The sequence below is a fragment of the Halichoeres trimaculatus genome, unplaced genomic scaffold, assembly GCF_033239565.1.
Source record: "Halichoeres trimaculatus isolate MK-OKI-2021-1 unplaced genomic scaffold, fHalTri1.1 fHalTri1_scaffold_3, whole genome shotgun sequence".
Lineage (NCBI taxonomy): Eukaryota > Metazoa > Chordata > Actinopteri > Labriformes > Labridae > Halichoeres > Halichoeres trimaculatus.
In genome coordinates, this window is record NW_027437181.1 from 27,800,503 (window position 1) to 27,813,116 (window position 12,614).

Sequence of the window (12,614 nt, forward strand, 5' to 3'; positions counted from 1 at the left end):
GGATTGTTCCTTAAACAGCACGCCGGGAGGCTGCCGCTTTAATGTCCGTTGGCTGGAGAAAGAAAAATACAAATTTTGGATTAAACGTAGCGCAAATCCCCGTGCAGCATACTGCAATGTATGTAAAAAGGAGATTGCAGTGGAAGCTATGGGCGAGTTGGCACTCGCCAGCCACATGAGAGGTACCCTGTTAGCCCTACACCTTAATTAGCCTGCTACCTGTTGAAGCTAACCACCTTTTTATGCTGCATGCTAAGCATGAGTGATGAAGGCAGTGTCCCATACAACATAAAGGTAGTGTTGCCCGCGGATGTTTGTCGGGGCAGGTTATAAAATAACTGTGGTGGGGCGGTGACAAGTTTTGTCTACAAATACCGGGTCGTGCCTGGTCTGAGCATACGGCCGCGGCGGAGTGGGAGGCTCGCCCTGTACATACGAAGGAACGAAACGGCGTTTCTTATTGAGACCCGGCACAGACGAACAACGGTCATGTGATAACCTGCCCCGAGCATCAAACCATAAAGGTTAGATGGCTCGTTCGTGCTAAAGCCGCGCTACCGGCTTGGTTTATTATAAGCGTCTGAGATGTGGCTATCTAACTCATTGTTTGAGAATAATAAAAACCATAGAATTCGATACAAAAAAAGTAGGTCTGGGTTAAAAAAAAAAAAAAAAAAAAAAAAAAACGATTCTCACAAATAAAAACGATCCTCATTTTCAAAATTTGACATAGATTCATAAAGTCCAAGGATCGATCTTTTAATCAAAAGAAAATATTCCCTTTCTTGGCCGGATTTTAGTTTCGGACTGCAGGTGCTCCACACAGAACATTCCGTTCCTGCAAGTCAGTGTGGGATATATAGTCATACCCTATCTGTGTATAACTCACAGCGAGTTTTTGTAAGGTTATATGAAGTAGATATCAGCCCAAGATGCATCTGGATCAGCGCGTCTCCTCACGCTCTCCTTCATTAGGAGATCATAACTTTGGCATGCAGCAGTCTTAGCATAACAGATTTTACTTAGCGTTAGTTATGTTTGATCAGAACTGCAGAGAGACAGCGTCAAACCACCTGTTTCAGTGTTTTTGTCCTGCTGCAACATGACGTCTGTGTCAGATTATGAGAAAACGCTGTCAATCATCCTCCTCATCAGCTGACGCTTGCGCGAGCTACTGCTAATGTGCTCGCGCCAAATGATAAGCTCCATGTGTTAAACGCGGGTGTTTTTAACGTGTGGTTGTTTGTTACAAGGTGTTCAGATTAATTCTGAGGGTCTGAACTGGAGATATGACTTCACTGTTTGTCTTCAGACTGATCCACTGAGAGCTGTCCGCTGCTTCATTAACACACACGGTGTTGGGAAGGGTGCGTTTAATTTGTCCTCCCAGTCTGCCCTGTTTGTGGACCATCTACTGTGGAGGGATGTTTTCACAAAGTAGGGAGCTGCATTAAAAAACATTTTTGTGATATAATAAATAAAATATAAATTCTCATAATGCTCCTATTACTCTTAGTTTCAAAGATAATGATACCAGTTTCGTCAGCAAGTGATGAGAATCAGTTCTTTGAGAGTAAAGTAGTAAAAAGACAAGAATCAGGAAAAAAATGTTTTTTTTTTGTAAATGCGAGCCTTCTCTGTGAAGTTGTGAACAAACGTGCTGTTGAACACAAAACAATGAAATTGCCATTTTGTGTGCGCATCAATTTCTTAACATTATGAAATTAACAATCGCTCACAGTACTTGAAAAGTTTGAAAATTGACCTTGAAACTCCTTGAAAAGTACTTGAATTTGACCATGAAAAATCTGTATGAACCCTGATATTTGGTTTGGGTGTACACACAAACATGCACAAGCATACTGAGGGGTGCAGGTTGTTTCCTTCTCAAATACCACTGAAGTTTGTGTTGTGTACTTTTTTAGTCCCTAATTTGAGAAGATGGAAAATAAAAGGCACATCCAAAGTTTCATTTGTGATGTGGTAAATACATGCAGATGATGTCAAAAACTGTTAGAAGATTAGAAAAGAGGTAGCAGAAAGTAATTTGCACTCAGTAACAAGAGCAGGTATTATAATTTATCAAATAACTCTGAATTAATTGTTTAGAGATCTGATCCAGGATGCACAAAACAAAAAGTAACACAATCAATCTCAGAAGAATATTAAACAAAAGGTTATCTTTTTCTCTTTTCTACCCCAGTTTCAACATGGAGCCAAGTTATGACTTCCTACACATCTACGAGGGTGAAGACTCTAATGGGCCGTTACTAGCAAGTCTCCAAGGCAACCAGGCCCCGGAGCGGATAGAGAGCAGTGGTAACAGCCTCTTCCTTGCATTCAGATCTGACGCCTCACTGGGCATGTCTGGTTTCGCCATCGAATTCAGAGGTAATTAAACCCCAAAAAGTCTGCTTTAATAATCTAATGTCCCTGTTCATTTTCTGTCAAGGTCACATAAAGGTAATGGATTTCCTGTGAGATAACGACCAAATGCTTTAAAACCAATCTGCAGACTATTGATTAGTCATTCCAGGGAGGGTTTTTTTGTTGTTGTTGTTAATGCAAGGAGCCTTTCTCTCATCATTGCATAAGCATTCAAGGGAGGATGGGGCTAATAATAGGAGAAGACATGTTAATAGCTGTTGATTACGTAGTCCACTGGATTTAATAAGCTTTCACAGTCTTGGACGATTTTGAAGGGAAAAAAATTCTCCTTTGAAAAGCAGCCGGAAAACACAGCTGGATTTAGCTTGACACGAGCTTGAGGAAGGTTGTAGAGTGTCAGTGAACCATCGCCCTGTATGAGTCTGAGTAATGAAGGAAACACAAGACTACAGAAAAAAAAATGTTTGCGGAAACAAGTTAGAAAATATGTTTCCTGTGACACCAACAAGTCATTGGCCTCAACAAAAGCTAAGAAAATAATGAAAGTTAGACCATTTTTATCCACGGACAACCAAGCTTTAATAAAACACTGACTTGTCCCATGTGTTTACAAAGCTAGTCCAAAATAATGTTAAATTATAGGGAGACTGACATGGGTATCACTTAACTTTAGAGGTCTGCAAATTTCATCACACTTTGATAATAATTAGACAAGGTTTTTTCTTGTTTCTTTGAAATTAGCACACAACTTCACACAACTTTAAAATAATGTCCACATTTATTGTTGCAAGTCACAGTTGGTAGGTTACTATTTTTTCCAGTTTCTTTGAAACTTACTCCAAATTGCAAGATAAGAAGGTGACGATTAGCAAATAATTTATTTGAAATTAAATCACAACTCACCACAAAATGTTTTTAGAAGTTTCCCAACGTTTCTGCTGTTTCCAGAGAAGCAGGTGATAAATAGCTGCTTAGTTCTTGAAAACAGAAGTTAGGTTCATTGTTTCCTCTGATAATTACCTTTGAAATGTTCAGTGAATAATTTAATTTCCCAATAAGCAGTTGATTGTTAGCTATTTGTTATTTAATTTCACCAAGTTCTTAAGTACAGAGTTTGTTTTTATGCATAATTGAGATCACATGCAAAATGATAAACCTTTATGATCAGGCCTGAAATGGTTTACATGATACAACTGAAGGCTTCAGATGTGATATTCACCAAGAGTGGGGTTGTAAATTGGCCTTAACTGATTGTGATAGACACTATGAGTACAGGAGCACTGCAAAACAGAATCTGTTCAGAAGTTATGTTCTAGTTTTCACCAAATTCTCATGAAATTTTCAAAGAATTAAGAAAAAACTTTGTCTGATTATTACCTAAGTGCAATGAAATTTGTGGACCTCTAAAGTAAAGTGTTACCGTGATATGTTGTAATGATTATTAAAAGTATTTTTTCATTTTTGGTCTTTGACAAAAGCACTGGCTCCTTTATGCTTTGCTGTATATGGTTGAGGGTATTCATCTTTAGAAATTGGATACATTTTTTTAAATGGTCAGTTGTTTTCAGTTGTTATACACAATCCTTTTTGGAAGGATTTTACAAAGAAGGTTATTACCAAATATTTAGATTTTTGATGCTAGAAATCAACCACATGGTTTCACGTCATGTCTACATAATGCCTTTCCATGTTTGTGCTCATGTATGAGTAACAGTACCATGCCAAAACGTCCATGTTTTGATTGTGCCATGTCTGGGTCCGCTCAAGAGGACCCATATTTTTTAAACAACCACTGACCACTGCCAACTTCACCCACAACATTTCACCTGTTCCCAAACTTTATGCCCTGCACAAACCTTAACAGCGCTGGGCTATCAGGCCATGGGTTAAGTCGAACTCTTCATCATTTCCCCTGCCACTCAGCATAGGGAACTTTTCCAACTATCAAACTGCTGCATTTACACATCAAATTACCTAAACTACTTGTGAACAATTTAATGATGGGCTGTTAGAAAAAGTCTTGAAATGGGTTTGAAAAATTTGTCTTATTCTCCACTGAAACCCACCAAAAAATGGATAGGAAATTGTCAGGGAGTCAAGCAGAAAGGAGCCAAACCAGGGAATCCAGCTTGTGTTACCACTAATGTGTTGAGTCAGAAGAGATCTCATTGAATTCAGTCACAGTAAGTAAGTGCAGTGATTAAAGAGTCAATAGAGCTGCGTTTCCTGTTCAAACTGGATTATAACTGAAGCTACCTACTCTATTAATTTCCCTCTTACTGTACATCAGAAGTGCTTTCCTCGGTTGAAAGGGCATGCTGTTCCATGTCAGCCCGTCAGTTGTTTACTTCCACAGATCGTGACTCATCCTGGTTTTACAGAGGTTGCTTGACTGGGGCTGATTTAACAGCAATGTGGAACTGATGATTCGTTGTTTGACTGACGAGGGACTAGATCTGCTCTGTCAAGTTTTTCGAAACTCTTTTTTTTCCCCCTGTTGTTTCTCTCACTCCATTTATCTCTAATTAAAAAAAGATTATCTCCTTCTCTGTTGTCTGTCACCTCACACTACCTCACGCCTCTGTTCTTTTGTCATTAATTCTCTACCATTCATCTGCCATCTCACTAATTAAAACACAACCTTAATCATCTTCCTCTTTTTCTACCAACCTGCCCTTCACCTCCTTCTTTCCTTCTTTCCCTCTCTACCTGTCCATCTGTTTCCCTCTGTCAATATCTTGCAGTTGTTGTGTGATCAAAGTAACACTTAACTGTCTTGATGATAAGTCACACAAATCTAAGACAATTTTTGACCCTGATTGACTGTTTCCCTCCTGTTTTATTAACTCCAATTAATGACCTAATGTATATTGCATGAAACTTATCAGAATTAATTATACATTGACATACATTCTGACGCATCATATTTGAAAAGAAGTTGAGCAAAGTCTTTTCCTTCTTAGAAAAACCCAGAGAGGCCTGTTTTGACCCTGGTAACATCATGAACGCCAGCCGGACAGGGTATGACTACAAACTGGGATCTCAGGTCTCCTACAACTGTCACCATGGCTACACAATAGTGGGTGGAGAAACAATCACCTGTGTCATGGGAAATGACGGCAAGCCAGTGTGGGACAGCGCTCTGCCATCGTGTAAAGGTAGGAGCTACACAAAAATCCTTCATCCTCACAAACACAGCCAGCATATAATGATAAAAGTTGCATCCCCTGTAACGCAGATGTGTTCTGAGTGTGACACTTTCTCCACGTACTCCTGTGGAAAGGACAAAAAATTAAAGGCACCTCTCAACACAAAAATGACTTTTATTTATTTGCATATTTTTCCTGGTGTCACAGCAATTTCTTTTGTGAACTGGATAAATCCCAAACAGTGATCTCCTCAGTGTGAGCATGATGGGGGCATTTTCACATCATGGTGCCGGTATGGGTTTCTCAGTTAAAAACCATATGTGCATTGTTGATGCTCAATCTCAAACTAATGGCATTAGTTTAAGCTGCCCTAAAAGGGCTGTGAGGAATTTGAAAGTGATTTAGAAAAGGTCTCACTTCTAGATATATGTTTGATTGTAATTCACACATTAATCAATGTTCAAACGGTAGCGCTATGTAACTTCTGATAAATATCTTACCTCCGTAACGTTGCATCTGGTTAAAAGTTGTCACACACAGTTAAAAGCCACATTTTTATGACTGTGTGCATGAGATGGTGGCAAGGCAGTCCAATCAGAATAGATCCTTCTCATAGCATCTTTAAAATGAAGCCAATGCATAAGTGGAAAAAATGCTCGAGCCTGGCTGCAAAAGTTCAAGGATTTCCTGTTAAATCTCGTGTTAAAAAAAAAGTTTTGAACAAGGTTAAGTATGTTTCAACTTCAAGTATGGTTCAACAGTTTTTGTCTAAAAAGCTTGCTTTCGACATTCTGTGCGAGGGGGGAATTTCTTTACATTACTTATTTGTTTTTAAGAAAATTGACACCAAGAGTTATGCATAAATTTGCATTATGAGGGATCAGGTTTTATCAGCTGAAGGGCAGGCAGGATTCCAGGAGGACTGAGGTCCAGATGGACAGGTTAGCTATGAAAGGCACATCCTACATATGAAAATACACTCACATATCTTCATTTTACCAAGCAAAGGTTGTTTTTAACCTTCTTTTTGGTCAACTTTTTGGTAGAAGTCCCTCCCATAAGTCTTTACTGCAGAAGTTTTTTTTTTTTTTTTAATGTTTTTTCTCCGGTTATGAATCGCTTAGTGCTGCTTACCTGCATCTGCTTGTGCATTCTCAAGTTAGTATGGATTTTCATTTTTTCATCTTTAATCTTTAATTTAATGGCAAAAAGCATGCAGCTTTCAGATGTCTAACAACCACTAACTGGTAGTTATAGCACATGACAACCAGGGACTGATAAGAACAATTGAAAAAAAAACATGAATAAGATGATATCTCATAAACTAAAAAGAGTTATTTAAAATATTTAAAAAATCACCACTCATCCCTAGCTTCTACATATTTTAAAGCCACTATTTTCATAAAGCCACAGCCATCACTTGGCTGAAAAAAAAATATGTATGGGTGAAATCACTTCTACTACTTCCAAACTTTATAGTGTCACTGCCAAAACTTGCCCTCTTGCTCCCTCATGCATCCTTTTTGTAGCTTTTGTCAGGGGCTGATGTGACCTGACTTGATCTTTCATGAGCAGGTCTACCTGTTGTCATGAAGAAGCCCCGCCAGAAAAAAAGTGATGAAACTTTACTTTGTGCTATAAAAGCCAACACTTTTAACACTTGTCAAGTAAGATTCATGGCCGTGCAGTCTTATTGATTGTCACTGATTTATGAAGGAGTACACTAAAAAGTGACCAAGTAGCCAAAGTTTTACTTTCAAACTGGGAGATTTATTTGCAACACACTGGTTAAGATGTCTGAGATTTAAATCCAACGTCTTTAGTTTGAGTCCAGTCGGCAGCAGATGTTTTGTATGATACTTATGATTCTCTCTTCTTGTTACCTGAGTCAGTGAACAGACACAGTGAAAATGTGACTAACATAGAAATCGTATCATAAATATGTAATTCTGAGTATTTGAAATTTTAGTCCCACTCTGCAGCTTTGAGGTTATGGTACATGCCAGCAGGTCATTTTGAAAAATCAGGCTGATTTTTTTTACCATTTATGTCTGTGTGTGTGTGAGGGTGAGGGCGGGGATGGGAGATTTATGTGCTCATCAAAGACAGAGAGTGTGTCAGTGATTGGAAGTCTGAACTGTCCACTTGACTGACAGCTCTGAGAGCCAAGGAAGTGACACCTGCCAGACTGCCATTCAGAGTGTATATGGGGTTTTGTGTGTGTGTGTGTGTGTGTGTGTGTGTGTGTGTGTGTGTGTGTGTGTGTGTGTGTGTGTGTGTGTGTGTGTGTGTGTGTGTGTGTGTGTGTGTTCCCTAAAGTCAGACAGACCTGGCCTGATGCCACATGGGTATAAAATTCAAATAAACCATGGAGCACGGTGGCAAGACATGTTGGGAATTTTAAAACTGGCACAAAAGACACACAGGCACACACCCATTGAGACAAAACAACACACACTTTCCTATACCTTTTAACACTTTGACAAAAGGCTCCTGTGAAAGCTCTGTTTAATAATGTCTGAGACACAGCAAAGAGGGGTGTGGGAGGTAGGAGGGAGAGAAAAGAGATGAGATAATTACACTCAGGAAGATATAACAATGAGTAACAGACAGCAAGAAAAAAAAATCACCTGAAGTTATTTTATCTCAAGTTCACATTTTTTCAAGACTATACAGCCATTCATCTCTCTTCTTTTTTTCCAGCTGTGGTTTTATCATAGAGATGCAACACTCTTTTGTTTAAGAACACAAAACAGGAAAAGTAGGATTCAAAGAATCAGAGAAAAGGACTTTGCTCCTTTTTCCCATGTGAGCTACATCTTCGAGGAACTCTAAATTAGGATATAAACACATATATTAACACACTGTTCTGTACTGTTTTGTGTCACTTGTGTTTCCTCTGATTAGAGGGCTACACATCCAGATAATGGATCAGAGAGGCTCTGATTCATCCTGTCATTTAGACACTTCTTGGTTGGACTAAATTAAGCTTTTCCAGTAATTGGTAAAATGAACAAACCATCTCGGTGATAAAATTAATCAACATGTCTTTATTACCAAACAGTGGAGGTTGAAATTGATGGAGTTTCTTATTTGAATGCTTTTCCCCACAGTGATATAGTAATGAACAGAAGCCAAGTATTGATGTTGAATTCACATTTAAAGGCTGTTATTGGAAGACAACATAATGATGCTCTATATGAAAAAAAAAAAAAAGAACACTCTGAAAGTCTTTAAACCTTGTCTGTGGTTTGACATGCATCAAATGTTAAAACTTCTGGAAGAGTTTTAAGCTTTTGGTGAACCCTATGAAACCAACACAAACATTTCAATACAACCAACAAAAGCAAACTAGTGTTCATTCTTTCATGAACCCTAGGGTAAAAGTTGAGAGTTTCGTAACTTACTCCATTACTTTGTGATTTTCTGACGGAAATTCCAGGTAAACAGTATTGCCAAGCATAGTCAGGGAGAAGAGTGGAAAAAACAACAGCAAGTTAAGCCAGTGGTGAGATATGGACAGTGAGGGAACAGACTAGATTATGGGTTAATCAAAGACTGGTCATATTGGTCCATTCTGAATCGTTTCCAGAGGTTTGAATGTACATGCTAGAAAAGAGTCACAGAGCCTTTACTAGGAGTTGTATTGTATGCTCTGAAGGGTAGGGTCAGATTAACCTGTTGTATTTGACAAATAAGTACAACAGAGTGGCATGATCCTTGAAGGTTAGCTGGTCATCAATCATGCCAGTGTTTGAATGAGTTTGGTTGGTATAAGCTAGATATTGATCTGTGGTTGGGCAGAGAGTCTGACTGGGATGACAAGGAGCTCAGTCTTGGTCACGTTTGAGCTAAGGTGGTGTTCTTTCACCCTTTCAGAGACAGGCAACACATGATGAACAGTGAGGTTGCATAGGATCAGATGATTTCACCAAATTAGTGGTGTTTATTGTGAAGACGACCCAGTGCAGAGATTTGAGGAGAGCAGATCTTGAGAAACCCATCTCAGTAGAGGATTTGGTGGTCCACTTTGTCAAACCAGCTGATGGAAGCAGTCGTATGAAGCAGTGTTCTAATGAAGCAGCAGCAGTCAAGTAGATCCAGCTTAATGCAGTAATTCAGTTACCCTAATTACTTTTTCATCAAGCGTTCATTCAGAGTAAAAAGTATCACAATATAGAACAAGTATATGACAAAGGTTTTCCTGTCAGCTCAAACTCTTTGTAAGTTCTTGGTGGTCATATCCATACTTTTTTGTTTCAGGGGCCATTCACACAACAACGGGTTTGGGGTGAAACGCAAAAGTATTGTTGCGTTTCGGCCTTGCATTTATACAGAAGCCGACCTAAAACGCAAACTTTTGAAAACAGCCTCCAGAGTGGGATTTTTCTAAAAACGCTCCCGACACTGTTGCCATTGCCGTGTAGCAGTAAGCCGGCGTTTTCAGTGGAAGTGCTGATGTCACGCTCCACTTTGCGCAAGGGCATACAACAGTACAACAGTACCGTTGTTACAATTGTCGAGGACTAACATGTTGTACTGGTGTTGCTCAGTCTGCTGAATCTGCTGACTGTCTTTTAACAAAATGTGCATCTGTTGCTCCACTTCTTCACTTAGTATTTGCCAATACTTCAGATGATTGGCTCAACTCTACTTGGGTGCACATCTCCGAAAAGCTGCTTCTGGACAAGACAGCTATAGCACCACCTACAGGCCTGGCATGCTTACTACAGCGTTTTCAGTCCCTCAGTGTTTCCGTGTAAACGCAGATTTTTTTTCACTGCGTTTTAGCGTTTTCAGATGAAACTTTGCCGTGTGAACGAGGCCTTAAAGTAGACTGAAACAATACAAACTCTGCTCTTTGTTTCTCCCAATACACATCTGAACTTGTTGACTGGCTGGGAACCTTTTGTGCCCCAGATGAAGAGACTTTTGTCACTTTGGGGCCTTTTAGACTCTTAAACACTCCAGTATAACTGAATCCAGTCCTGTAGTACTCTAACTCTTCTCCTCCCTTAGCTCATATTGCACATTGGATTTTCTCCCCACATAGTTAGGGAAGTTTCTCTGTCTGTCTGTCTCTATCTTTGGGCAGCTCCCGGGGCTTTTAGACCAAACTCATTAGACAGGGTGAGACCTCTTTAAATAATACATCTCCACTTACACTCCCTCTGTCTCTTTTTCCCCTCTACCCCCTTTCATATTCCTCCTTCACCTTATTCTTTTTCTTCACTCTTTACCTTCCTCCACCTTCTTGGTCTGCGTCTGATTTACTCTATTTTTTTCTCTCACGATTTTCTCTCTGGCTCTCTCTTCTTCTTTCTCTCTCTCTTTCTCTCTCTCTCTCACACACACACGCACACGCACACACACACACACACACACACACACACACACACACACACACACACACACACACACACACACACACCCATCTTAAACCGCTCTTTTATTGGTTTCCATGGTAACTAAGAGCTGGTGCGAGAAAGAAGGAATTCTCCGTGACTGTTGATAGGGTTGTGTGTGTGTGTGTGTGTGTGTGTGTGTGTGTGTGTGTGTGTGTGTGTGTGTGTGTGTGTGTGTGTGTGTGTGTGTGTGTGTGTGAGAGAGAGAGAGAAAGAGACACAGAGAGGTAAAGTAAGAGAGAGACGTAGCTATTACAGAGTGCCGCCCAGAGGCAGAATTTACTCACACACACTTTGAAACAAAAACACACACTTTTGGACCTGCAATCTGAGAAACCATTCATGTTTATTCATCCTAACAGTCTGGATCATCAACTGATGTTTAGGAAAAATGAAATATATGTATGTTTAACACTAAATGTTCTTTGAGCCGTGTGTGGTTTAAGGGCACTGATTTTTGTACATATGTGACATCAACCCAGGCGAGTTTCTGGAAGACACTGTTTGGACTTTAAGTTTGGTTTAGAAAAATTCCTCTGATCATGGCATTTTAGTTTGGAATGTAATTTTAAATTCACTGGTCAGCTCTAATGTTAAACATTAGAAGCTTTTACTCATCATACGATGCAATTGTGTGTTACCATTCCCACAATGAACTCACAAGCACAAGAAATGTTATTCCTCTGCTGTGTAGGTAAATGGTGAAGTGCCATAAAGTACAGTAAAGCAAGTTGTTTTATACTATTAAACGATAAAGCTAGCTTTATCAGCTAGCTAGATTATCAGCGCCAATATTATGGGTTACAGGGTATTTTGAATTGCCACTTCTTAGCATCCCAATCGGGTCGAGCAGGATTGATTTTTGGCACGTCTACGTCTTTATGACAACACCACGCCGGCTGATGAAGTTTAGTATTGAGACGAGAGATCTGTGTTTGTCCCTGCTGAAATGATTTCTACAATTCCTTTTGTAGTGATGGTGGACACAGGAGCCAAACTGTCGGACAGAAAAAGGACAGAAGAGTAGAAGAAAGCTAAATGGAATACTGGTAGAGCATGAGTTAAAGGCTAACACAGGGGCTAAACTGTTTATGATAAAGTTCATCCCAACCCACATGCAGCAGTTATTCTAGTCTATCAATAAAATGAAGAGTGAGGTCACGTTAGCTCTGATTGGTAGATGACTGGCAGGACATAACCAGGATTCACTGATGTTATACATTACAGACATGTCTTAGAGCACCGGGCTGCCAGCTGCTCTAAGACATGAATATCTACTAATCTACTTACAAACTGACAGTGTTTACTTGTTAAAACGGGCTGAAGATAGCGCTACATATAGCCAGGTACTAAAACGTCTGCTTGATGTCACATTTCAAACCATAGTGCAATATAACTGTACTGATAAAAACCTTACCTCAGTGAGCTGTATCCAGTAAAAAGTTGTCTTGACCAAAGAAAAATTGTTTTGATCTGATCTTCATTTAATTCCAAAACAAACACATGCCTCACCAGAAGTATTTGCGAAAGTGTGCAGAAACTCCGGGCCAGAAGGTGCTGAGGCAGTCCAGTTAAAACAGATCCTCCTTATAGCAGCTTTAAGTTAAGAAATAACTCAGTTATTTTTTTTTCCAATTGAAAAAGTACTGATAAAGTTCTTTCCCTCCAAAAC

The 12,614-nt window shown here is 39.5% G+C and overlaps 1 protein-coding gene across 1 annotated transcript in view; it reads left to right on the forward strand.

The window, feature by feature from the left end:
• LOC141787362 (CUB and sushi domain-containing protein 1-like) overlaps positions 1–12,614 on the forward strand; it is a 580,923-nt gene that overhangs the window by 449,563 nt on the left and 118,746 nt on the right. Inside the window, exons 31-32 of the mRNA XM_074665649.1 lie at positions 2,204–2,391; positions 5,352–5,546. Of these exons, the coding sequence (XP_074521750.1) occupies positions 2,204–2,391; positions 5,352–5,546 (383 nt within the window). The remainder of the gene's footprint in view (positions 1–2,203; positions 2,392–5,351; positions 5,547–12,614) is intronic.